The 25,817-nt window shown below is 27.3% G+C and overlaps 1 protein-coding gene across 3 annotated transcripts in view; it reads right to left on the bottom strand.

Moving 5' to 3' along the window:
- Positions 1-5,222: 5,222 nt before the first annotated feature.
- LOC100212931 (prickle planar cell polarity protein 3-A) overlaps positions 5,223-25,817 on the bottom strand; it is a 30,477-nt gene continuing 9,882 nt past the window's right edge. For 2 of the 3 annotated variants that reach the window (XM_065793653.1, XM_065793654.1), the window contains exons 3-8: positions 13,585-13,756; positions 13,259-13,489; positions 12,867-13,082; positions 10,247-10,433; positions 6,854-7,052; positions 5,223-6,131 (exon numbers count right to left, since the gene is read on the bottom strand). In XM_065793653.1, coding sequence (XP_065649725.1) covers positions 5,639-6,131; positions 6,854-7,052; positions 10,247-10,433; positions 12,867-13,082; positions 13,259-13,489; positions 13,585-13,756 — 1,498 coding nt within the window. In that variant the 3' untranslated portion in view covers positions 5,223-5,638. Of the gene's footprint in view, positions 6,132-6,853; positions 7,053-10,246; positions 10,434-12,866; positions 13,083-13,258; positions 13,490-13,584; positions 13,757-13,826; positions 14,228-25,817 lie in introns of those variants that run through there. The other variant, XM_065793652.1, reaches the window with a different exon arrangement.

Raw genomic sequence — 25,817 nt, 5'->3', positions numbered from 1 at the left:
ACAAAGTGATAAAAGTCTAATTTTTAGGCGAAGTAGGTAGGGGTTTAAAAATAAAATACTATCAAGTGATTCGATAGTTGGCCACATTGGACCAGTAAGTAGTTTGTCAACAATTCCTAATGCACGAACTTCAGCAATGAATACAAGATTTGTGATGTCTTCTTTAATTGCTTTTAATAAATTATTAGGGTTAGGCCAAGCATTAAGAAATTCTGTTATAGCATCCTTATGATAGTATAGGGCAGCTGCATTGTAATATAAAATATTAAAACAATTTCCAATAAATGGAACAAAAAAAGATTTATCATTACGAGAAGAAAGAAAAGAATTAAACCATGATGCAACACCAGCTTCCTCACTACCTCTTGAATGAAATCCCTTACATGTGGTACGAACTAACCTTACAGCACCACATTCTTTACCAATAAAAGCAAAAAAAGTTTCAAAATCATTTAGAAGCAGAATTTTTTCTGAAACTGATAAGGTTTTGAAAGAATTCAAAACCTTATCAGTTTCAGATGCAAAATTAGCGAGCAAATGAAGTTTACAGAAAAAATTACTCATGTCCTTCATATTGTCTTTGACATCTGAAGAAAGCAAATGCCAGTTATTAATTGCAATCGGCAAAAGTTGTTCTCTTAATGTTTTTAACCGTGAGTTAAAAAGAGGATTAACTGAAGATAGATCAGACATTGTTGATTTAATTGATGTTATTAATTTAGCAAAATTAATTTCTTTTTCAGTTGCTGAGTTGCTAACAACGTCACAAATGTCATCTACTATATTAGTAAAGTTTTGCAAGACAGTTGCCGTATCTTTTCCAACCACTTCTGACACTATTCATACTCACGTTCATTGAAAGAAGTTTCATGATTTTTTGTAGCTTTATTTTCTCGTTTTTTAATTCAGAAATGTTTGTATCGGAATTTTCAACAACTGAAGTAATATCTTCTATTTTTTTTTTTGCGATATTTTATATTTTGTTTCATTTTTTAATGAATTTATTTCATTTTTTTTATTTTCCATTTGAGCATTACGATATTTTATTTTTTTAATCAAATGATTTATTTTTTGACTTTAATAGTTCTAATTTGTTTTCAATAATATTTAGCTTTTCTTCTTTTTCACAATAAAGTTTTTTAACATTGTTTAGTTCACTTTCAATTAAAGAGTTTTTTGAAATAAGTATTTGCAGATTGCTTGACATATCTTCAAAATCCTTTAGATGCTTAAAATAATCCAATTCTAAATCCATCGTCGATTTAAGTTTCCTTTTTAAATTTTTATTTTCTTTTTTGAGCATTTTGTTTTCACTGATAAGGATTGTTTCTTTACAGAACTAATAGATGTATTATTAGGAATATTTGTCACAGGTGGAATAAAGGCTTCACTTAATAACAAATCCTACTTTTTATTTTTAAGTTGTATCTTTAATTTTCTGATATTATCAACTAATCTATCTTTGTAGCTAATTGTTTTTCATAGCAGAGGAGCTGAACATTAAAATCACTGCAAAATTTACAATATAATGCATTGTTAGAGGCATCTTTTAACGTTAAATACCAATTATAAATTTCTTCATTAAACATTTTATCTAAACTATTTTTTCATAAATCAAGTCAAGAAAATATATAAATTTAAATCAATCTTAACATCATACCTAAATTGATATCCAAAAATTTAATGAACTATAAGGTTATTTATTTATCAAAACACTCATTGTTTTGATAAATAAATAACCTTATAGTTAATTAAATTTATTGATATCAATTTAGGTATGATGTTAAGATTCACTGTTACAATGAAAGTAAGTTTTAAATAATATATACAATGTTATATATAAAACTTACAGGTTAGTTAAAATAATAAAAAAATTTATGATAAATATACAGATGATTTAATTAACAACACTTTAAAACTTTTTATCTACTTATCAGTAAATAAATAGTTTTATTTATTTACTGACTACAAATTTTTACCTAAATATAAAATTAGAAACAAATTACTTCACTGAAGTAATTTGTTTCTAATTTTATATTTAGTTTATATTTACGGAAGTCTTCAGTAAATAATTTAAAAAATCTTGTTTTGAAAGTTAATTATAAATACTTATCAAAAAATTTCAGCTAGATATATCAACCAAAATCATACTATATCAATATCAGCATTAATGCACAAAAATGTATCTATAATGGGCGCTAATGCAGTTTCTCCCCCCTTTTTTTTATTGCTGATTATGATAGAGAATTTAATGCTGATTAAGAATCGTATAAAAACATAGGTCTGAAAATTAAGAAAAAGTGATCTAATTCGCTGTTGAAGTTTAAAAAATTACACTAAAAAACGCTAATATTCGCCATTTTTTTAAAACGTTTTTTAAAAAGTTTACATTTTGAAATCAATCGTTTAGAAAAATTTTTTAAATTACGCAACCCGGTTTTTATTGTCGTCAAAATTAAATTATATTTAAATTAAATGTTTTTATTGATATATTTTATATATTTTTAAATAATTTTTTAAAAATTAATTTAAGATTTTGCTTTTTAAATGTACATGCATCGACTGAAAATAGGGATTTACGCAATTGAATGAACATACATCGACTGACAAATAGGCGCAATTAAAAGTACATGATTTGAAACAGGGTTAGGGTTAGGGTTGGAGATAAATCAGAAAATGATGGGCTCAGCATTTTTCAACAGTTTTGTTTTACATTATTGATAGAAACCAGGCTTTTTTAAATTCATCATTGAATAGAATTTTATCTATTACCGAGTATGAAAAAATGGCGAATATTAGCTTTTTTTATTGTAATTTTTTAAACTTCAACAGCGATTTAGAGCACTTTTTGTTGGTATTCAGACCTATTTTTTCATACGATTCTTAATCAAGATAAAATTCTCTATCATATTCAACAATAAAAAAAAGGGGGGAGAAACTGCAGTAGCGCCTAATAATGTTCAAATAACAGATCTTTTTTTCCATATGGAAGATTGAATGGTAGAGTTACTAAGAAATCCGCAGAAAGTTATCACTTAGTTAAACGCAGTGCGCTTATTAAAACGGGGGTATTTCTAAAAATCACTTTAAAGAAAACAAAAAACCACCCTAAATAATTTTTTTTTTTTAAATCAAAAAGTTATGTACATAACAAATAAATAGCTGCAAAACCTATTTTCACGTTATTCCAGATAAACTTAATTTTAATTTACTGGTATTTACACAAAATTGAATCATTTAAAAGAGAATAACTTTTTCAGTTCAAGAGAAAACTGTCGGCATCACATAAATAAATGTTCTACGTTTTTTTCTGATAAATAATACATCAATATATATATGTATATAATTAATTTTCATGGGTGGGTTTTTATTATTCGACACCTACATAAAATCATTTCCTTCGTATTTTGGACAAAGTTTTTCAATATCAAACCGAAAGTTTTTTTTCCGTGATAAAAAATCACGTGACTAAACTCCCTACATTAAGCATAAGAATGATGGTTGGTATTTAAAAAAATGTAACGTAAACGTTTTTACCGTTATTAACGTATTACTTTTTAAAATATTTATAATTAACATATAAATATTAACCTTGAAATTAAGGCCCCATGGTCCAAATACATGAATAGAATGAAGGAGTGAAGGTGAGGGGGGGTGGGGGTGACACTATTTTCTTTAAAAAAAACTATTATGAACGCGACTAAAATTCATGTGTAAAATTGTTATTTAGTAATTTAGGTTTATTTAACGTAATTAAAGTATTATTTTTTAATGTATTTATAAGTAACGTATTAATATTTACCTTTTAATTAGGGCCCCAAGGTCAAAATACTTGAATGAAAGGGAGCAAAAGGGGGACACATTGAATATTTCAAAAATATCCGGCCATTATGAGCGTGATTAAAATATATGAGTAAAATTGTTATTTAGTAAGAAAATATTTAAACGATGAAAAGTTATGACCTAAAGTTGATATCCCCCTAAATAGAGTTGATAAACTTTACTTGGTCGCCATTTTTAAACGACAAGAAATTTTCTTTATATAAATTACTTTTATCGATAAATTTTGATCTCGTTTAAAAAACTTGAAAAAAAAACTTTTTTTTCTTTTTCTTCCACCTTTGGGATAGTGGGACCCAAATTTTCTGCATAATATTGTTCCCAGACCCTGATGATCGTAATTTTTTTTTATTAAACATTCTTATTTGACACCAGTATTATTATTACAAAGTTTAAAGTTTGTAGCATTTCTGGAAGTTACCTATCTTGAACACCAAAAATTCATGACCTGTCCGTTTAACTCCCTTTTTTAAAAGACGTCGACAGAATATTTTCAAAATTTAGATTATTATAGAAGGATGTTTTTTGGTTTCGAAAATGCAAATTGTTTCTAGTGGACATTTTTTTTCAAATAAATTATTCCCGCTACGGTGTGATAGATTTAGTTAATTATTATTTCATTTTAATTTAAGGAAAATAATTTTCAATTGAAACTTGGCACCGTTAACTACACATTACTTTTCATTTTAATTTAACCTTACTTCACTAATCATATTTTACATTCAAGTACTTCATCGTCAGACATTTCTTATATTGTGGTTAACTTATTCAATTTTGTTTTTGTGATTAACTATAGTTCTAACAATCTTTTTAATAATCTCTTTGAAATAGTATTTTCATTTAATGTTACCTTGTTTTTAAATTACTACAACGTTCTCAAATAGCGTGCAACTGTAATTTAATATAATAGTGATTTAGTGCAGTCCATAGTTACTGGAACTTATAGATACCCATAACTCAGTTGTTGTTCTAACCTATTTAACTGGATGTTACCTTTTATTGCTAATTACAGTGATTACGTAATTATGGTGGTCTGTTTATGTACACGTTATTATCCTTGTACATACAATATGAAAATCTGTTAAAGAGTTGGATTTGATTTATAAAATACCTACAGGATCATATATGATAACGATGCAATAGTAAAAACTTAGTAATGATATGAAATGTGTTACGTTCAAACTAACCACACGATAAACATCAACAATTTTTACTATATTAGCAAATTCCTTTCACTCTTGTTTTCAATTCAAAACTCAAGCTGTTTAATTTTAACTGTCTTTAAGCTGAGTATTTAAAACCACGTAAGAGGTTAACTGTCGTTCAGCTGGGTATTTAAAATTATGTAAGAGGTTAACTCGGTATTAAAAAACATAAGAACGTCAAACAATTTACTATTTGTTAAACTTTCAAATGTACAATAAACCAAATATACAACCTAATAGATAAATATTCAACCGTACAAACTAGACTAAAGTAAAAAAGTTTTAAGTCTTTACTGACCAGACGATTTAAGTTAAAAATTAAAATATAGAAAAACTCGTTCTAAACGTTCTTTCGTTTGTGCAAACCTTAACAAAGCGAATTTCGCAACTGACTGTTAAAGTGAACCTCAAAATTAAAATATTTTCATATTTACATTAAAATCAAGATACCTAAAGTCTGGATGCTAAAAGGTATGAAAAATGAGTATAAAATATTAGAATCATGTTACTGTGCTTTAACTAAGAAGTTTTTTCAAAGCTAAAATATCAGTTAATAAAATAATATTTTTTAACTTTTAACAGCTTGATATGTTTTACTGATCCTGGCAATTTTCGCAAATTAATTTGATAACACCGTTTTCTTGAGCAAATGATTGTCTGTATAATATTTCATTACATGTCACACATCGGAAACAATTTTTGTGCCAGTTATCTGCATCTACAGTGTAAAACTCCCCGTTTATAATATAATCGCCACAAGCTGTGCATTTTTTAGCAAATAGAGATTTATAACAAGGAGTGCAGAATCTCTTTCCATCTTTTTGCTGAAATGGTTGACTAGAAATAGGATCTGAACAGTTATCACATATAAAACAATCTCGATGATAAAAATTTCCACCGCAAGCAACGCCACCCTCTCGTAATACTTCAGTGCACTTTCCACAACGCTTAGCGAAGTAAAGATCAAAACAAGGACAACACACTTGCTTTCCTTCGTGATGAATAAATCTTTTTGAAGTAATAGGCTTCTTGCAGCTATCACATACAAAACAATTCTCATGCCAAAAATCCCCTTTTAGCTCCAATCTAGATAAATTAAAGATAAATAAGAGAAAATTTGAGGACCTAATGTATCATTTAATGATAGCCACACTCGATTAATAGGATGGCTTAATATGGGTCATATGTGGTTACGGTATTTATACCACTTAGGTAGTAGCCACGTAAGGTCCACATGCGGCTATAATACTTTTACCACTTAAGTATTATAAATACAACTGTCATACAGCCCACATCCATATCATCCCATAAAGTGAGTGTGGCTATCACATGTGATGTGTAATAAAGTTATTAAATGTGGTTTTTAACATTTGTTTGATTAAATATTTAAAGATTTGTTAGAAATGGTTTTAAAGATTTGTTACTTTTTAAACATTTTCAAAAACAAAAACAAAATAAAATGTTTATGCAAGACATTTTAGACGTTTTAAAAAGTTTTTAAGAAAACTAAACAAAAGTTCTAAAATAAAAAAACAACTTTCTTTTATAAAATTTTTTATTTTATTTTTGTTTTTTATGCAAAAAATGCATAAAAAGACTTTGTTGAGCAATTTTTAAACATTTGATGAGCCATTCCAATCCAGACACTTTTTATAAAAGTGGAACAAGGTATTTAACTAAATTAAACAATTTAGCTTAACGCCTTGAGGTCAACTTGATCCTAGTTATTTAGAGATTGGTTTCACCATGTACCCGAAACCATTTTTATTTAGTTTATCAAGTATTTTTTTGAACTTTAAAGTACAGACCTTTTAACACCAGGTTCAAAACCTTTCATGCATCTTTTACATCGCTTGTCATCTGTTTTTTGGTAACATTCTGAGCAAAGAAAATTGTCATCCTTTACAACGAAACTTGTGCCACTTAACTTACAATGGCAATGAGTACAAACTAAACATGCATCGTGCCAATGTTCATCATCATATATAACATCTTCTTCATCCACTCCTAAAAAAAGCCAAACTTGATGCAATAAAATTTACTTTTGAATATTTCTTTAAAAAATGTTTTACATACCTAATGTCTTGCCACATATATCAGTACTCGAATTAACCCAAAAAAAATGTAATCACAAAAAATAAAAAAATACAATAAAAATTTTTTTTGCATCCCCCACCATCATCCCAGGCACCGCACGGTGGTCCTTTTTCATAATCTATGTTTGCAAAAGGTATAAAATTCATCTTCAAATAATGGGTTGTAATGACACTCATTGAATACCTAGATAATCAGGTAAACAAAATAAATCGTTCTTAGAACTCAACTCCCACCTCGAAGTGAACAATTGAACCCGAAAGTTGTACTTATTTTAACAAGCTTATGCTTAGTAGTTTCAGGCAATTTACCAGCGCCCTTTCAAAGTGAATTTAAGTGTACCTAAAACTGTTATTTTAATAGTTTTTTGAAATGGAAGTCGAGGGAACAGGTATATATTTACAATATTATAAAACAATAGTTGTATCTTTGTTGATAAAAAAATTATTTGATTGTAAAGATGATGATAGATTAGCACTAAAATAAGAACTTTTGTAAAGATTTTAATAGAGTAGAACTTTTGGGATTGTTGCTAAACTATTTTTTTATTGTTACTTTATTTATTTATCTCTCAGAAAAAGTTACTCTTGTGTGCTCGTACGTGCTTTTTCTATATTTTTTTAATTTTTGTAGGTTCCATGGCATGTCATGTGAGAAAATAAGACATTTTTGAAGTATGGCGGAAAGAAATTTTAATACAGTGATAAAATTTGTTGAAGAAACAATTAACTTTATTAGTAGTGACACTAAAGAAGGGCCTAAAGTGAGTTTTGAAAAACAAATTTGTGTGGCGAATTAGGCAAAAAAAATAAAACAACGATGTCGCTCAGTTGACAAATTTTTACGTCACAACAAAGAATGGTTGGACAGTGAATTTGTAATTTTTAAGTGCTTAGAGAAAGGTGAAAAGAAAGAAAACACAGGGTGTCCAAAAAAACGTTTCAGAGAATGCAGTCATTCAGCGAAAACTAGGAGAAAGATCTTGTTGAAGGTAAGACATCTAATGAGCTTTCTCTAGCTACACAAATTAAATTAAGGCATGAGGGTAAAAGGGATGCTGCAAAAGTTATTCATATGGTTTTATCTCCTACCAGTTCACCAAGAAGAGCTAAAAAAAACATATTTTCAATGAAAGTAAGGCTCCCATAAAAATGACAGCAGAGCTCTCTTTGTTGATAATAAATTTACAAAGAATCAATACATTTACCCACCATACAATCGTTTGTTGGAGGCGAAGAAGCCAAAGTTTCTTTAAAATCATTAGTAAACCACACAGTTCAAAGACTTTTGAGTGCACAGAGAGATGTTTTAAAAGCAAGGCAGCTATATATTATACCATTTAGATATTAAAAATGGAGAATTGAGAAAACACAAAACAGAAAAATAATATAAAAAATTAACAGAAAAAATAAAAAAGGTAGTACATGAAAATTTGAGAAGAGAATTGAATATTTTAGTTGACTTACCATAACAAGGCTGTGGCACAAGCAATACAGGGAATGTGGCTCGTACTTTTTTTACAACTTAGAGCTAGCCTCACAAGCTACAGGGGTAAATAAATCTCTTACAGAAAGATTAGGTACAATTCTCCGTACCATTAGCTCGGGGTTTGCAATAAATATACCAGCTTTTGAAAATTTTACCATGCAAACTGCTGATTTGTACATTCAAGAATAATCTTGGTACTACATGCCGCAAGGTGTACACAAAATTTTTATATACAAAATCATTATAAAAGAAGCCATCCTACCAATTGGTACACTGTCAGGAGAGGCTCAGGAGCATAGAAATAAAGACATTCGAAATTACAGACAGTTCCATCCAAGAAAATTTCCAGAAAAGAAAATGTGGAAGACATGTTACATCTACTTCTTATAAGCTCTAACCCTTTAATCTCTTTTTTAAGAAAAGCCAAAATCTAGTGACAGTTTTCCACAATCAGTTTTAGCCTTGCTAAGAGAAGCTGAAGACTTGTAGGCAAAAATTATTTTCACATGTTATAAGAATGTAATAAAATATTGAAAAAATTGGTTTCAGTGTTTTCTGTTTTTTAAACATTAAATTTAATACCTTCTTTGCAAATACATTGTTATATTTATAATTTCAGGATTCTGGTTTAGGCGATTTTTTTACATACTAATATTTTAGAAAAACAAAACTAAAATCAGTTTGATTTAAAATTACTCCCCAGAAAAATAAAACAAATGTTATAAAATGTTATTTTTAACATTGTTTTTAAATACAGAATTAAAAATATACAAAATTTACAGTGCTTAATATTTCTAAGAAACAATAATTTAATATAGCAAAATAAAAATCATCATTTTTTAATTTTAAAATCTAACAAAATATAAAATAAATACTAAAATTACAGTTCTTGACAAATAAAGACATTTTAAGAAATATAAGTGTTTTGCCAGATGTAGAAAGATTTCATTTCTAAGAAAATAACTGTAGAATATTGAAACCACGGCACTTAGGGAATTCCAAGTTTTAATCCTATTACCTGAAGACAGTAAAAGTGCACCCTACTTACAACAATTGCCATGTAACTACTATCTTTACAACCATAACTAACCAAGGTCATTCTTGTATTTTACATATACAACAATGTTTTACCTGTATATGAATTTTCAGTCCCTTATATTGTGGTGTAATACTTTTGCAACCATAGATCGACAGAAAAGACCACTGTGCGCCGCTGTGCTGTAATGAAAACTATTTATTACGATCTTGTTGGCGATAAAAAACGTGTTATTTTTAAAGAGTATTTAATTGTTATTGTAAAAGCTAAAAAATAACAAATCAAACTGTAAAGTTGTTTTAACAATATAAAGAGCTTGTGGTAATGTGAAAAAACTTTATGACTCCTAATAGACAAAAACATTACTTTTAAGAATTGCCAAAAAAATGCTAAATTAGAAAAGATAAAAAAAATTAACAAATTAAAACAAATAAACAAACAAACAAATCACAAAAATATTTTTTGAAGAAAAAACTAATCGTGAAGGTGTAAAAAACAATCATGATTTGCAATCACGATATGCTAAATTCAAGCTTTGCATATGATATATGGAAGAATATTTCTTTAAAAATGTTTTAAATACCTATTGTCTTGCCACACATATGACATATGGAAGCATATTTTTCATCATAGCACATTATGCAAATAGGCAGTCCTTGATCAACAAGATGTTGCTCACCAGTTAATCCTCTTTCACAGTAAGAACATATGAAATGATTTGAGTGATAAGTTTTATCTTCAGTACGAACATATTCTCCACCAAATATTAACTATAAAAAATTTTTTTTAAATCAAGAAAAACTATGGATTTTATTAGAACAAATGAAAGATATTTGGAAGATATATTTATGAGAAGCACAAGCCTTTTTAGATGATAAAAGAGACACCCAAGCCTTTTTCAGATTTCACAAAAGGCTGAAACCCTTTGAACTAAATCTATATTTCAAAATAAAATAAATTTAAATTGTATAAGCCAAAAAATGTTTGTTTTTTAAAATAATTCAAAAAAAAAAAAAAAAAAATCTTATTTTGTTTTATTTTTTTACATTTTTTTTTTAAATAAAATCTTATTATAAAGTTTAATCTAAATATATCTAAAATAATAATTAAAAATATCTAAAATAATAATTTAAAAACCTAACCTCCTAAGTTTCTTATAAACTTTTATTTCCTATATGCTAACAACAAAATTTCATTTTTTTACAGTCAATATTTTTGTATAAGCTGCATCAAGTTAGTGTTCCTACAACTATGAAAAATATTTATTGTTATAGAGTTTTTTGTCTTTGAGTTCTTTAATTAGATTTTTTCAAATATTTAAATAGAACAATTTACACTGCTAAATACTCAAATAAAATAAACATTTTATTCTGCGAAATACTCAAATAAAATAAACATTTTATTCTGCGAAATACTTAAATAGAATAAATATTTTATATTGTAAAATACTAAAAACTTTGTCGAACTACAACTGCTTTCAATAAAAAAATAAAATATGCTCTAGGAAAAAAACCTGTAGACCGTACACACTAAAAATATTGAAACTTCATGGATAAGTTTAATAAGTTCAGTTAATATACCCACCACATAAGTTTAATAGCATACCCACCAAACAAGTTTAGTAGCATACCCACCATATAAGTTTAGTTGGCATACCAACCACATAAGTTTAGTTAGCATACTCACTAGGTAAATTGTAAACTTCAAGTTCTTTAAGTGACAACAACCCTTGGAATTAGGAAAAATGAGGTCGGTAATAAATTGCCGACCTCAAACTGTTGGAGGTTGGCAAAAAAATTTGACACAAAGGAGTTACCCCGTAAAACATACAAACGAGAATGGCAATTTTTTGCTGACCTCAAATACTTTAAAGTCAGTAGTTAGATTGGCATTGCCAAATGCCAACCCTAATTCCGAGGGTTGGTGACAACAAAACATATAATCTTGTAATGTATACATTTAATGGATTACATTAAAGCTCTTACAACTCAAAATCACCTTGTTACTCTTGATGTTTATAAATCTATAGAAGATCACATTGGTACTTATTTAAGACATGCACTAACACATTAGCCACTCCATTACCCATGATTTTTTATGTCTTGGAACAAGGAACAATACTGAAACAATGGCTTGTAGTTAATGTCACTTCTTTGCTCAAAAAAGGTCCCAAAATAGATCCAAATAACTAAGAAAGTAGTTGGTAATAAGGATATGCAGAATTGACAATCTAACAATCTTATATTAAATTAAATCCTATGAATAATATTAATATGAATAATATGTAATATTTAAAATGTTTCTTTCAAATAACAATCTGTCCTTATTGAAAATATAAAATCGGAATGAGGAAAGTCATTAGCAGCATTTCTTGAGGTTTATTTTAGGTCGGAATTTTTTTTTACCTTTATTATTAATTTACAAATAAGTAGTACAAACATTTGCAAAATGCAAAAACTTCCTTGTCAAACATTGTTAGTAAAACTGACATGTGACATTAAAGTACAAACATTTGCAAAATGTTTGCAGACAAAACTTCCAAACATTGTTAGTAAAACTGACATGTGACATTAAAAGATTTTTTTTACTTGTTCCCAATTGTTTATCCATAGTATTTTTTGCTCCTACATTTAATAACATCTTTGAGTTTGAAAAAGTAATGATGCTTAATTGAATCTTCCAAAATGCATAGAAGCTGTCATTATAGTTTATAATCATAAAACTTATTAGAAAATTTAATTTTCAAAAGATTTAAAAAACTGGTATTGATATTTCAAAATTTTAAATGCTCAGAAAAATGTTAAAAACTAAAAAACTACTAAAAAAAAGTTTATGTTTAATAGGTCATTCAAACAATTGTTTAAAAAAATCACCTCTACACTTAAACTTCAAAAACAACCTTCACCTTAAAAAAACATGCATTTCTTCCATAAAACATCGGAAACGCATTTTTCTTTTAACAACTGACAAACCTCTACCCTAATACATCTGACACCTAGAATCTAAAACAACATGTCTCCTATAACTTGACCTATAACTTCTATAACAAAAATAAAACAACAAATAAACAATACAACAACAAAAAAAACTGTAAATATCCCATTATGCTTATGTAGTCTCATAAATTTTTTTTAGTAACTATTGCTCAACAACTCAAAATTAAAAGCTTGTAAGCAACTTAAAAAATCAAATAAATAAATTACCTCATCACACATTATACATCTTGGTTTAATTTGCTCAGCATGGTGTCTAACACAAAAAATATGTTTTTTACGGTAACCATATACTAAATCAGCAAGAAGCTCATTACAATGAAAGCAAGTAAAACAAGATGGGTGCCATGTATATTCTTTATTTGAAGGACCCCCTTCAACACAAACATCATCCTCAAAAATAGTTTGTTTGCAGTTCTTGCATTTCTAAATTATTTTTTAAATCATTTACAAAATTATTTGTATTATATTGCATAGAAAATGCAATATTGCATAGAAAATTGCTTAGAATACAAAATACAAGAAAGATTGAATTAGAAGATCCCAGAAAAGAAAAAGTAAAAAATGAAAGTACGCTTATATTACCATAATTCTAATCTTACCAAATTTTCCTTTGCCTGTATCACTTTTCCCACTGATATTTCTGGGTCCCTTTCTCTTTTAAAAGCATCAAGTAAATATTTTTCTTTAGGAGTTAGAGTGGTTATACTTTCTATGTTTGAATCTTGAAGTGGTATTTGCAAAATTAGTTGTTTGTTGTGATACTTTATTCCCTCTGGATTGTTAAAATGGGGTACTTTTTCTTGTGGAAGACCAGAAAAATACTGTTCAATCTGTGACAAAATAAATAGGTATTTAAAAAAAAAAAAAGTTTTGGATAACATTTACCAAATTTTATATCAACAAATAAAAAATACAATTGATATACCAAATCTTCATCTAAACCAGGTGGAACCCACAAGTACTGTTCTACTTCTTTAGGTGCTAATTTAGTATTGTCATCAATAATGCTAACACCTTTCAATTTAAAGCCATTACCTAATTCGCTTCCCTCAATCTCATGATCAACTTTGTCACATGGACAATTTGTGCAGACCTTTCTAAAATCAAAAACTTTTTTTATATTACATGCTTCTAAAATCATAAGTGGATAAAATGTCACAAACTTACACAAGAGAATCATGTGATGCTGATCCACTAGTAATGTTTGATAATACACTTGAATTTCTACTTATCCTAGGTGGCTTAGGTGGCGGTGTACGCTTATTAGCTCCATTTTTATTTATACTATTTTGTTCAATATTGTGAAGCGAATCTTTAGAAAATTGTTCATTAGGAGACATTTTATTTAGTTCTTTTTTTCTATCAAAGCCACCATTTTTAACCTCATCTAATATATCCAAATTGTTACCATTTATTGTATTTTTTGGAAGAATTGAATTAAATGTTTCATGTAATAATGGTTGAAAAGTTGACATTTTATAAAATTTGAAAAAATCTTATAGCAAGCATACTTGCAGGAAGTGCAACCAATAAAAATAATTAACTTTACTAAAATAAAAAAAACAATTACATATCTGTTTTACATTTTAAAGTTTATAAAAGAAAGTGAAAATAACTTTTAGTAATCTTTTAGCTTTTCATGTGTTGAATCTTAAAATGTTTTTATTTTCAACATATTTTTACATATTTTTTTAAATGTCTTTTTATATGCATTATACTTAAACCCCTCAATGTTTTTATTTTCATCATATTTTTACATCTTTTTTTTAAAATGTTTTTTTATATGCATTATACTTAAATTCCACAATGCTTTTATCTTCAACATATTTTATTTTTAACATGTTTTTTTTTTTATATGCATTATACTTTCAACATACATATACATGACTTAGAACACAGAAACAGGTGAGGCTACTTAGGTGTGGTGAATTTAACTCATCTATAAGAATCAAAACTCTGAAATCTTTGCATAAATGTGGGTATGGGTAGTAGAAATATATAAATCTTGAATGGTAATCTTCCTAATGATGTAGTAAAAAAAAAAAAAATACTAATTCCTGTTCAGCAAAATAGGTTAATATTCGGAAGAGCATTCAGTTTTTAAAAATTGCTTCAAACTTTCTCTAATACTATTTTCATTAAGACAATAATATTATGGAAAATTATCAAAGCCACACAAGTGTGGAACTATATACAATAAACTTTAAAGAAAAAAGAAATTAAAAATAAATATATTTGCTTTATGCTTTTATCTATTTATGTTCTTTTTCCTATACTTTTTATTATCACAACAAATTTATTATCTGTTTCCAAGCTTGTACAGCTTTTTGTTTTATTTCCTACACAATGCTACACTCTCATCATTCTTAATGCTATACATGCCTAAACAACTTTGCATTTTCCTAATATACTCTAATATATTAGATATATATACACAATATGTCTTTTTTTACCCTTTACACCACACATCATTCCCTTCTCTGTTCTTCACAGAAACAGCAGATTATACTCCCTTACACATAAAACATATCAAGTATATGTGATGCACAGTTTTCCTTTTTCTTCCTTAAAACAATATTACAACCTCCTCTCCTAAATAAATTATGCAAAAAAATCCTAATATTAGTGAAGTAATTTATAATTTTCGTGCATATCTAACTCTATATGGTCAAAGCAACATCTATGATCAAGGCTATTTATTCTTTCTAAATTGCGGCTAAACCTCGCTTTTTACCATTTAACTCCAATACACAAACCTTGAAAACAAGGTTGAGTATGGTACTACTAAAGGCATGGTGAAGCTTTTATTTCAAAGAAAGCTCTCTACCACTGCACCAATAACACGTGATAATAACTTTCAATATACATAATAGTATCACACAATCTATATCTTTTTCGACTTCTCAACAAAATTCAATCTTATTTTTCCCCTACAATTTCAATACATTAAATCCTTATATTTTCAAGCTGCCTCACAAACCACTACATTTCCTTTATTGCTTATTAGCAATCGAAATATTTTTGCTTTGTCTTTACTACACAATTCATAACTTTTGTCCTGACAACATTTGTTTTAGTTTTTAAATAAATTTTAAGTTTAATTTTTGTTTCTATCATTATCAAAAAAAAAAAAATATCCTTAAAACTCTAACACATAAATGTTTTTTTTTAATATGCATTATACTTTCAACATATTATGTCACAAAGATCAATTATATTCTAAAACTTGCTAAAGCAGAAAAAAAATCTGAAGTCTTGTCTATTTGTATATTGTAGTGCATAATTTTACTTTATCTTATATATTAGATAAGATTTATTATACTTGAACTTTTCACATAAAAATCTTTCAAAAAGGAACATTGTTATTTTCTGTTTCTTTAAAAAAAAAAAAAAAAAAAAAAAAATATTTTTTAGATGATTATATTCATCAACAGATATAAACTGTAAAAAATATATATACATCTCACTTTTTTTAAATTTAAGTTACTAACACTGATAACTACAAAATATTAAGTTACTAATACTGATAACTACAAAATGTATGGAAAAATTATTACCAATAATTTATCTTTTTAGTGCTAATATGATTGAATGTATTGAAAAAAAAGTGGTTTAGCATTAGAGTCTTAAGACACAATAAAATTTGCAGTTTTTATATTTTTTCCAGCACTGCTAGATAAATAAACAAATCTTTCTTTTCCTTGCTATTCCTAACATGTGTGTAAATTTTAAAGTTTTTCTGTGTATGCATATATATATATATATATATATATATATATATATATATATATATATATATATATATATATATATATATATATATATACATATATATATATATATATATATATATATATATATATATATATATATATATATATATATATATATATATATATATATATATATATTTGACATATTATACATTATAATCCTATATTATATAAAAAAATTTAATATAATACTTATTATATGGTATAAATAAAATTACACAGTACAATGTGTAAAAACATTTTGCTAAAAGAATTCTAAAATAGCTTAAAAAATTTAATAAACAAAAAAATTAAGATTGAAATCAAGCAAAAATTAAAATAATTTAATACAACTAGAGAAGAGTTTCAATTTATATATCAAAATGTCAAACCAACACAAGTATTGTATAAGGAAAAATACAAATCCATAAAATCTTTTGTAATCTTGTGTTTATTTGTACAAATATTCAAATTATAAAACTAAAAATTTTTTGTAACTTTCATTTAATGATAAAGTTAAACGCTATTTAAACAAATCTGTTTGATTAAAAACAGACATCAATAACATCATGCCACTTCAGAAAGCACAACTGTGCTTCAACAGCTTTTGAGAATACTTATTTTGTTTTTCTTCAAATATTGTTGACCGTTTAAAACATTAACATTTTTAAAGCATAATGGTTTATTTTAACTTAACAAAAACAGTATAAGAAAGCATTTAAAGAGATTAATATGAATTTCTAGTCAATAGTAAAATAATTAAAATAAAACATAAAACAAGTATATTCTGCTTTAACTACTTTTTATAATAAATAAGATCAGTTTATTTGTATGATAAAAGCATAGACATAGCCAATACAATAATATAAACTTTTATAAAGAATAATTGCAAAAGAAATATCCAACAGCATTGGTTTACAACATTTTTCAAATAACAAATGGCCGATTATTGATTTATTTAAAGGTTTTTTGATGCCAACTCACAAAAATACATAAATATTTAAAAACATTCTCACAAATGAACAACAACAAAGTAAAAACTTGATTTCATAACAAAACTTTTTTTGAAACAATTTTAAAATAAAATAAAATAAAAGTTTAGGATCTAAGTGTTGGATAAAATATATTTTCAAAAACAATTGTTTACAGAACTTAATTAGAGTTATAAAATTTAGAGTTATACAATTATTATTTATGCGTACCAAATTGGGTAGAGCAGTCGGCAGAGCAGAGCAGATTGGCTGAGCAGATCATTTATATGATACAAACGGCAGAGCGGATTATAAAATCAGCAATTCTTATAAGTAATCTTCCAAATAATTTGGCAGATTACATGCTCAAAAGCACTCTAAATTAAAAGTTAATTCTAGAAAGAATCAATAGTTTAGAGACTTGAGTCTTGCGCACAAATGTTTTGTTTTAGTAAACGTCTTACTAATAAAAGAAGTGATCTTCCGTATTTTTATGTGCGATCTGCTAAATAATTAAGCTGATCACGCGTTAGAATGATTTCCGCAGGTTTAAGTACAAGGTGTCACGCTTGGTCCATCAGGATCATGACAAGATCGATGGTAAAATGAATATACCGTCAATATTTTTATATTAATTATTAACAATATATCCTTTCTACTATCGACCTTCGATCAAACGTGATACATTGTACTTATATTGATTATTTCTACCATTAAATTTCAATATGGAGTGCTTCGTTTTTTATAGCATATTTGGTGGGTTTCAATACGATAATTCTATCACCAGCTAACCACTTTAACTAGTCCTAGTAGGGATTAAGTTGGAATTACTGGGGTTGGATTTGGGCTGGGAATTGATCGTGGTGCCAGATAAGCCTCATGCAGTGTAAAATTATTGCCATAAATTGAATCTGGGTTTCTACTGGAATTGGCACGGGCTTCCGGTTTACGGCTGGTTTGAAGATCGGACGCGAGTGTTATAATGGTAGCGTGTATTTTCCGATCAAGAGCAGTTTTATTGACATTGTTTTTATTAAAAGCAATATTGAGGTATTTGTATAACAAACAATTTTGCTGAACTAAAAGAGTTTTAAAAATGTTATCTAACTTCTTGTTTATTTTGTCAAGTTGCTATAAAGCATCATGCTCAGCATGTATGTTATTTATGCAATAGACTAGTATTTTATTTATGCAATAGTTGTTCAGTGGTAAATTTTAAGGCGCATAGTACTTTGTGCCTTAGTTGAGAATAGTAAAAAAATATTTTATCAACTTGTTACTCTCACGTCTCAAACACTAAAAGATGCTGAATTCGCCCCTGGTTTACATAACTAATAATATGGTCTCGATAACAATATAGTCTCGTAACTTGGCCTCATAACAATAATGTTCTCACAAAAATATGATCGCGTAACATGGTTATGTGGGTCGGAATATTTTTTCTTTCATTTTTCTGTTGTGGCTTTTAAATAGTTTCAATAAATTGACAATTAATTAGTTATCTAAATAGTCAATCGCTTTTATAAAAAAACATTCAAAATGGGAATGGACAGGGTTACCAGACTTTTCTACATGTTGAATGCGAAAAGTTTGGCTGTAAAATAACGCCAAAATAGTGCTTTTTTACCCTAAGAAATGCCATTAAAAATGCCAAATATGTAAACTTTATTTTGATGCTCCATTTCAAATTTTTATAAAATTATATAGTTTTTAATAGACTTTTTAACAATTTATCATATGTTTTCAGGTAGAAAAAAGTAGAAAATCACATTATGAATTCCAATGAAGTTGGTGCCAAGAGTTGCGTTCGCTTTTTTCCTAAATTTTTTCAATAAAATGTAAAAAATTTTTTGGGGCAAAAAAAAAATTATTTTAGCCCCTGGAAAAAACACGGCGCTGCAATACCTTTGCATGGAAGCCACGTGGCTATTTTAAAATTCCAAATCAATTTTATTAATGTTCATACAGTTATAATTGAAAAACTTAATAAAAAAAACTGGATGGTACGATTGATTAAGGAAAAAAAAACTATTTTTTACAAAACATTTAATGTTTCTATTTCCATTTAATCCATGTCATGAATCCAAGTAAGATCATTATTGTCTCCGATGCTGTCAAAGTAAATACTTTAATTCAATTTAGCAAACATTTTATTTGTGACGTTAATTTTTTGTAGCATTTTTTGCGACTGGCAAGGAAGGACTTAATCCGTACCGCTGCATTATGCCTCACTTAGCGGAAATAGAACTTTATTTTCATTTCTTAAAGATTTTTTCAATTTTAACAATTTGAATGCTTTTTTTACGGAATTAGGTTATTAGTTCCTAATTAAAAAAGGAATAATAATGATTTTCTAACTTTCCATTTTTGAGAGGGAAAATTTTAGGGTTAAAAAGCCACATGTTTTTAGTGTATTTTTGAATTGGTTAAGATAAAAACTAATATTTTGCATCATACTTATATATTATAAACTTAATGATATATTAAATTAATTTTAAACCAAAACTTTTTTATTCAGTCCGCAAAGATTAATGGATTGAATCATGCTACTCTGTAGTAGCCAGTTTTATATATATACATATTTTTTATATATTATATATATATATATATATATATATATATATATATATATATATATATATATATATATATATATATATATATATATATATATATATATGTATGTATATATTTAGAACAGTTATCTTCGTTCTTTTACAGTTTAAGTTCGTAGTTTAAAAAATATTATGCATTCCAAAATAAACAAATTATAGAGTAAAACGGGTAAAATGAAATAGCGGGAAGAATAAAATAGTTATGGCAATGTTTATTCTTTTGCTCTTAATTAATTATAGGAAATCTTTTTACAAATATTTTTAAATCACGTTGTAGAGAATACTTTTCTGAGTAAGATGATATTAAATTTTATTTTTGATGAAAAAAAATTTGTTATAAATTTTTAAGTTTTCGAATGTGTAATAAGATTTTTTTTTATTATTTTGAAAAATGAACTTGGAACTCTCGGAAGTTTAATTTGATATCATTGAACTTAAAAAGTTTTCTGGTATAGCTTTTTACGCTGATCAAGAATCTTTTTTCAAAATTAAACTTGCTATTTAGGAAAAAAAGTTATGAATATAAAATGGAAAAGGAGAATTGTGGGGTTAAAATACGCTAGGAATAAGTGAAGTGTAACAAGTGAAGTGAATAAGCTCACTTCTTAATTGCGGTTTTTTTTAAATTAAATCTCAAGTGACTAATAAATCTCCAAATAAAATTTTTGTATTGAAAAAAAAATTTCAATAAAACTTTTCTGAATTTAAATGAATGACTTTTACTGACTGCTTTTATGAAATGATTCTAATTAATGAATGAAATACACTAGTTAATCTCTTGTTAAATGCGGTTTTTATTAAGTCTCAAATGACTAAGCTATTTCTATAAATTATGTGCATAAATTTCAAATGGATTATTGGACTTTATTGATTGATGGACTAATTTAATATAAAATATACCTCGAAACAACTTGCATGCAAAGAAAAAAGAAAAACTCTACACCAAAGAGCGCGTTGCGCTTGCGTAGGTTAAAGTACAAAAAGGTATATTTTCACTTAAAAATCTGATAAATCATTCAGCATACCAATAGCAACTCTTCACAGGCGTAACCACGGCTTAGGTGAAATAATTGGCAGTGGTTCAAGCACGAGATTGTAAAAACAACTTGAATCAATTTTGGTAGATACACTCATCAAATTATCCGATTGGGGCATCATCGCACTAGTTGGCGACTATTTGCAACACCAAGGTCAATTTTATTTTTTTCCTCATGGTACACCAGGAAGAGATTGGTATAACCTTTTCATAAAACAGTGGAGTCATAGGTTGAGCATCAGAGTCATAGGCAATATTTCATCATCTAGAGCCGCTTTTTGCACGCAAGAAATTGTTGCAAAGTATTTCAACACACTGCAAAGAGAACTCAACGTGGCAGGTATCAACGAAAACACTCCATGTCGTTTATGGAATTTTGATGATATAGGCTTCTCTGGTGATCAAGGTAAGCAAAATATAGTTTGCTGGCGTGGTGCAAAACGACCATTGAAATTGGTTAGCAACAATAAAAAAATCCATTATACAGTTAAAAATTGCATTAATGCTACTGGTAATCGTCTTGCTCCATACATTATTTTTAAATCAAAAAAAAACGTCTGTACAGAGATTGGTGTTTAAGTGGTCCAGATGATGCCATGTAAGCTATATATTCAACCGGATGGATGAAAGATGAGCAGTTTGTGCAGTGGCTCACTAATATGTATGTTCCCGCCATTAAGAAAATCCCAGGTAATTAATTCAATCTAATTTCAGTTATCTAATTATATTTATCAAATTTTACATTCACAAAAGATTGCATCAATCTAATGTTCATATTTTATTCGTAGATGGATATGTGACAGATGTCACTTATCGGGTCGTACTTATTTTCATCGAAAACAACATCTTGTTAATTTACTTACCAGCTCACTCGTCACATATTTTGCAGCTACTAGACGGTGTTTAACGCCATGTCAAAATAGTTTGGCACAAATTACTTTAACAGTTTTATGCACAGACAAAGTTCAGCAACTTATCAAAAGAATGTTTTAGTCACCTGCAAAAAAAAACTTTTCAGCTCTGGTGAAGTTTTTACACGTTCAAATAGTCACTGGCTTGTTTCCACTTGACATCAATAAAATTGATCAGCCAAAGTTGCAAATTGCTAATACGTTTGAAACACTGTCATCTGAACCTGAACCTTTATTATCTCAACAACCAGAATCTATAATAGTATCATCACCTATACTAGCACCAGGAACAACACTACCTCAGCCACTGCCCTCTGAATCTACATCAACATCTAGCATCTGCATATGTCACATAACATAACGAAATAGTTATTATAATGTTTATTTTCACGGTGGTAAATTTGAGTTAAAAATCTCCTACTCCATATTCCAAAATTACATGTCTTCCACAAAATTTTCCCCGCACTTATTGAAATTTAGTAAAAATATTCCCTAAACAATGTTACTTTAGAGATATTAACTAGGCAGATATATAACGAAATTTGATGAGGTTTTTCTAAAAAGTTTTTAGAAAAGAGATAGAAAACATTTTGAATTAAAAAACACGTGATTATAGTTGTTTTTAAACGCTAATTTCAATTTTTTATCGTACTTTATCAATTTTGTCATCAAAAGTGATATTCGTTGCTTAGATTCCTTCAACGAAAAAGTTTAAAAACTAATTTTTATTTTAGTAACTGTAAAAGTGCGTGTTTTTTATTTTGAGCCATACCTCAAAATTGACTTCAAAAATCAAAGTTGAAACTTTCTCAATATACTGGAAACTGCTCAATATACTGGAAACTGCTCTGAAACAAAATCTTTTTACATAATTAATTACATTTCTTACAACAAAAGAAAGATATAAGATTAAAAGTACCAATTCTTTCACTTTTTTATGTGGATAGTTAAATTATCCCTTTAAAAGTTTTGAGTGAATAGTTTAAGTATCACCATAAGGAAAAGATGCGAAACAAAATTTTTAATAAGTATTATATTTCAAACATAGGCGTGTGAGAATTAAAAAAAAACATTAAGTTATGCTAAAATTAAAAAAACGTTGAAGCAAAATTTATGAAAAGTAAACTTTTATTTCAATTGAGGGTCAAAAACTACAGTTTTTAAATTTTTAAAACGCCCCCCCCCCCATGCCCTCCACTCTATATTCTCAGTCTGAGTGGAGTAGCATAAATAAGAAAAAATATGTTTAAAAAATATATTGCTAAGCATGGAACATTTTTTTAATTTTTATATCAAAACAAAAAAAAAAAGACACGTTTTTTTAAAAATCTTTATTATAAAATTTATATTATTTACGAAAATCTGTATTGGACGCAAAGCTTTCGTCTACGTATGAAACACAAATAGTGAGAATCAAAAGGCACATTCGTAGTAGATAGGCTTTCAACCATTTACTAAAATTTTTGACGAATGACTAGTATATACTCAAAACTAAATTTTGAGTTTACAATATGATATTTATTATTTTCAAATTACATGTTTTATAATGAAAACATAAAAGAGTACATGTTTTTTGCTATATTTTTGAGAATCATAGCTTGTTATTAATTTGATTTTTGACATCGTAAACCTATTAAAGACAAAAAATGCTGTCACTGTTTACGTATGGTACAATTTGAACTATTATTTAAGTTTGCTTCAAGTCATTTCGAATTCTTGACAATGTTTAGAAGAAATATCTGAAAGAAATGTTTTATTTATAATAAAGCCTGTGAAATGCAAACATGTAGCAAAATTATTGTTATGCATCTGTAAATGCCGGTTTACAAATGCATAATAATCTTTGAATTTTTAAATAAACATAAAGCAAAAAATGAGTGCAATCAAGTTATAACTTAACTTATTCCGCACACATTAACTATATACCAGTTAAGAAATGAACTGAAAACTTGTTTTTTATTTTAAAATTTATTTTTGAATTATTATTAATTTTTATAAAAATATCAACACACAAATACAAAAAAATAGACTTTTTTTTTTAAACCAATTATTATCTTGCAAACAAGAGTTCAGTTCATTTCTTAGCCAGTAAATATTGTGAACTTATATAAAACTTTCAAACTGAATTTCAGCTTGTGATCGCATTTTGTTTAAACTTCTTTTATTCTTTGTTTTAGAAAGTAAGAACAGATGAATCAAGATAACTAAAGCACAACGAGTAACTTGAATTAAGTGTCGTAAAAACGGTTATTTCGATGGCCACAAATTTTTAATAAAAACATATTATGATACCAGAACATTTAACCAGTTTAGGAAAAAAATAATCTTAAAATGAATGCAACTAATTCTTAAAGATTGTGTTATGCATATTTTTATTTAATTTCTATCAAACCAAAACTTATTTGTTAATCATCAAAATAAACAGAACAAATTTCTCTCACTTAAAAAAATATTTACCTCAATATTCCATATTCTTATAGAAACAAACTGATATAACTATTTTCATATTATTATTTATTTTATCTCTAATAATGCTTTTAAAGGGTAAACAACTTGAATGGTGAAAAAATCCGGCTTTAAAATTAGCCGGGTTTTAATATATAAAATTAAATTAAATAAGTATAAATTGATTATTATCAAATCTATTCTAATTTGAATTATGCTTTTTAATAAAAAAACATTCTCGCAAAAAATAAAGAAAATAGAAAACTTTGTTAATATGCTTGTTTATATGCTATTTATTGCCACCTCGAAAAGAGTTTGGCACAAACTACTTCAACAAATTCATGTAAAGGCAATTTTTCAAAATGTTTTGGTCAACTGCAATCCAAGATTTTCAGCTTAGGTGAAGTTTTTAAACGCAAATAATCAATGGTTTTCAAAACAGCGGCCAAACGGCATGCCGCAACAAATGTTATGCATTTAACACGTTATTGGGGCTGTCCATAAATTACAATAACAAAATAGGGCATTTTTTTGACATTTGTTGACAGGGAAGAGGGCGGGAGGTCAAGCCAAGTTGATGTCAACAATGTTACTTTTTTAACAAACTTAGTTACTAAAAAAAAGAAAAATTAAGCAGCGTTTGCAGTCCTGTATTACATACTAGCTAAACCTTCAATATTTTGATAAAGCTATTTATCAAAATATTGAAGGTTTAGCTAGTATGTAATATATTCTTAATTTACCTATTCTCACTAAAAACCGTTTTGTGCTTTAAAAAAATCCGACACGTACATATATATATATATATATAATAAGCACACGCGAATTGTTTACTCGTAACACTATAATTTTTTCAAAGTTGTTGTTGGTTAGTCTGCTATACAAACAAACAAGATTTATGTAAGCACTTAGTCTAAACTATATTATTTAAACATTTATACCAGGGGTCGGCAACTTACAGTTGATGCAGCTCTTTAGCTGTATGCATAAATACAACATTGGAATAAAGATTTGGTAGATGATTTGATAAAAGAATTTGAAATGAAGATGTTGGTAGTTCTTTAAAAATTCTGTTTTAAATTTTAATATTATATTTCAATATTATATTTCAATATTATATTTCAATATCATATTTCAATATTATATTTCAATATTATATTTCAATATTATATTTCAATATTATATTAATATTTGTACATGGAGCTAGAGAGGTGCATCTTGACATCAAAAGAAGAAAAAAAATACGAGGCTTGCAAGTCGCAGGTTGCTGACCCTTGGTTTTAACGTTTACATATTATAATGGAGACCATGTACTTACAGAAATCTATTTTGTTTGCACAGCAGACTAAAACTTTGTAAATTGCAACTTTTGGCTCTACTGTCCCAATATGCTGCCAACACCTGGTTTATACAATTTGTTAAATGCAT

This window comes from Hydra vulgaris, chromosome 03 (assembly GCF_038396675.1).
Source record: "Hydra vulgaris chromosome 03, alternate assembly HydraT2T_AEP".
Lineage (NCBI taxonomy): Eukaryota > Metazoa > Cnidaria > Hydrozoa > Anthoathecata > Hydridae > Hydra > Hydra vulgaris.
The sequence above is the reverse complement of the archived record's forward strand: the minus strand, read 5'-3'. Positions and strand labels throughout refer to the sequence as shown.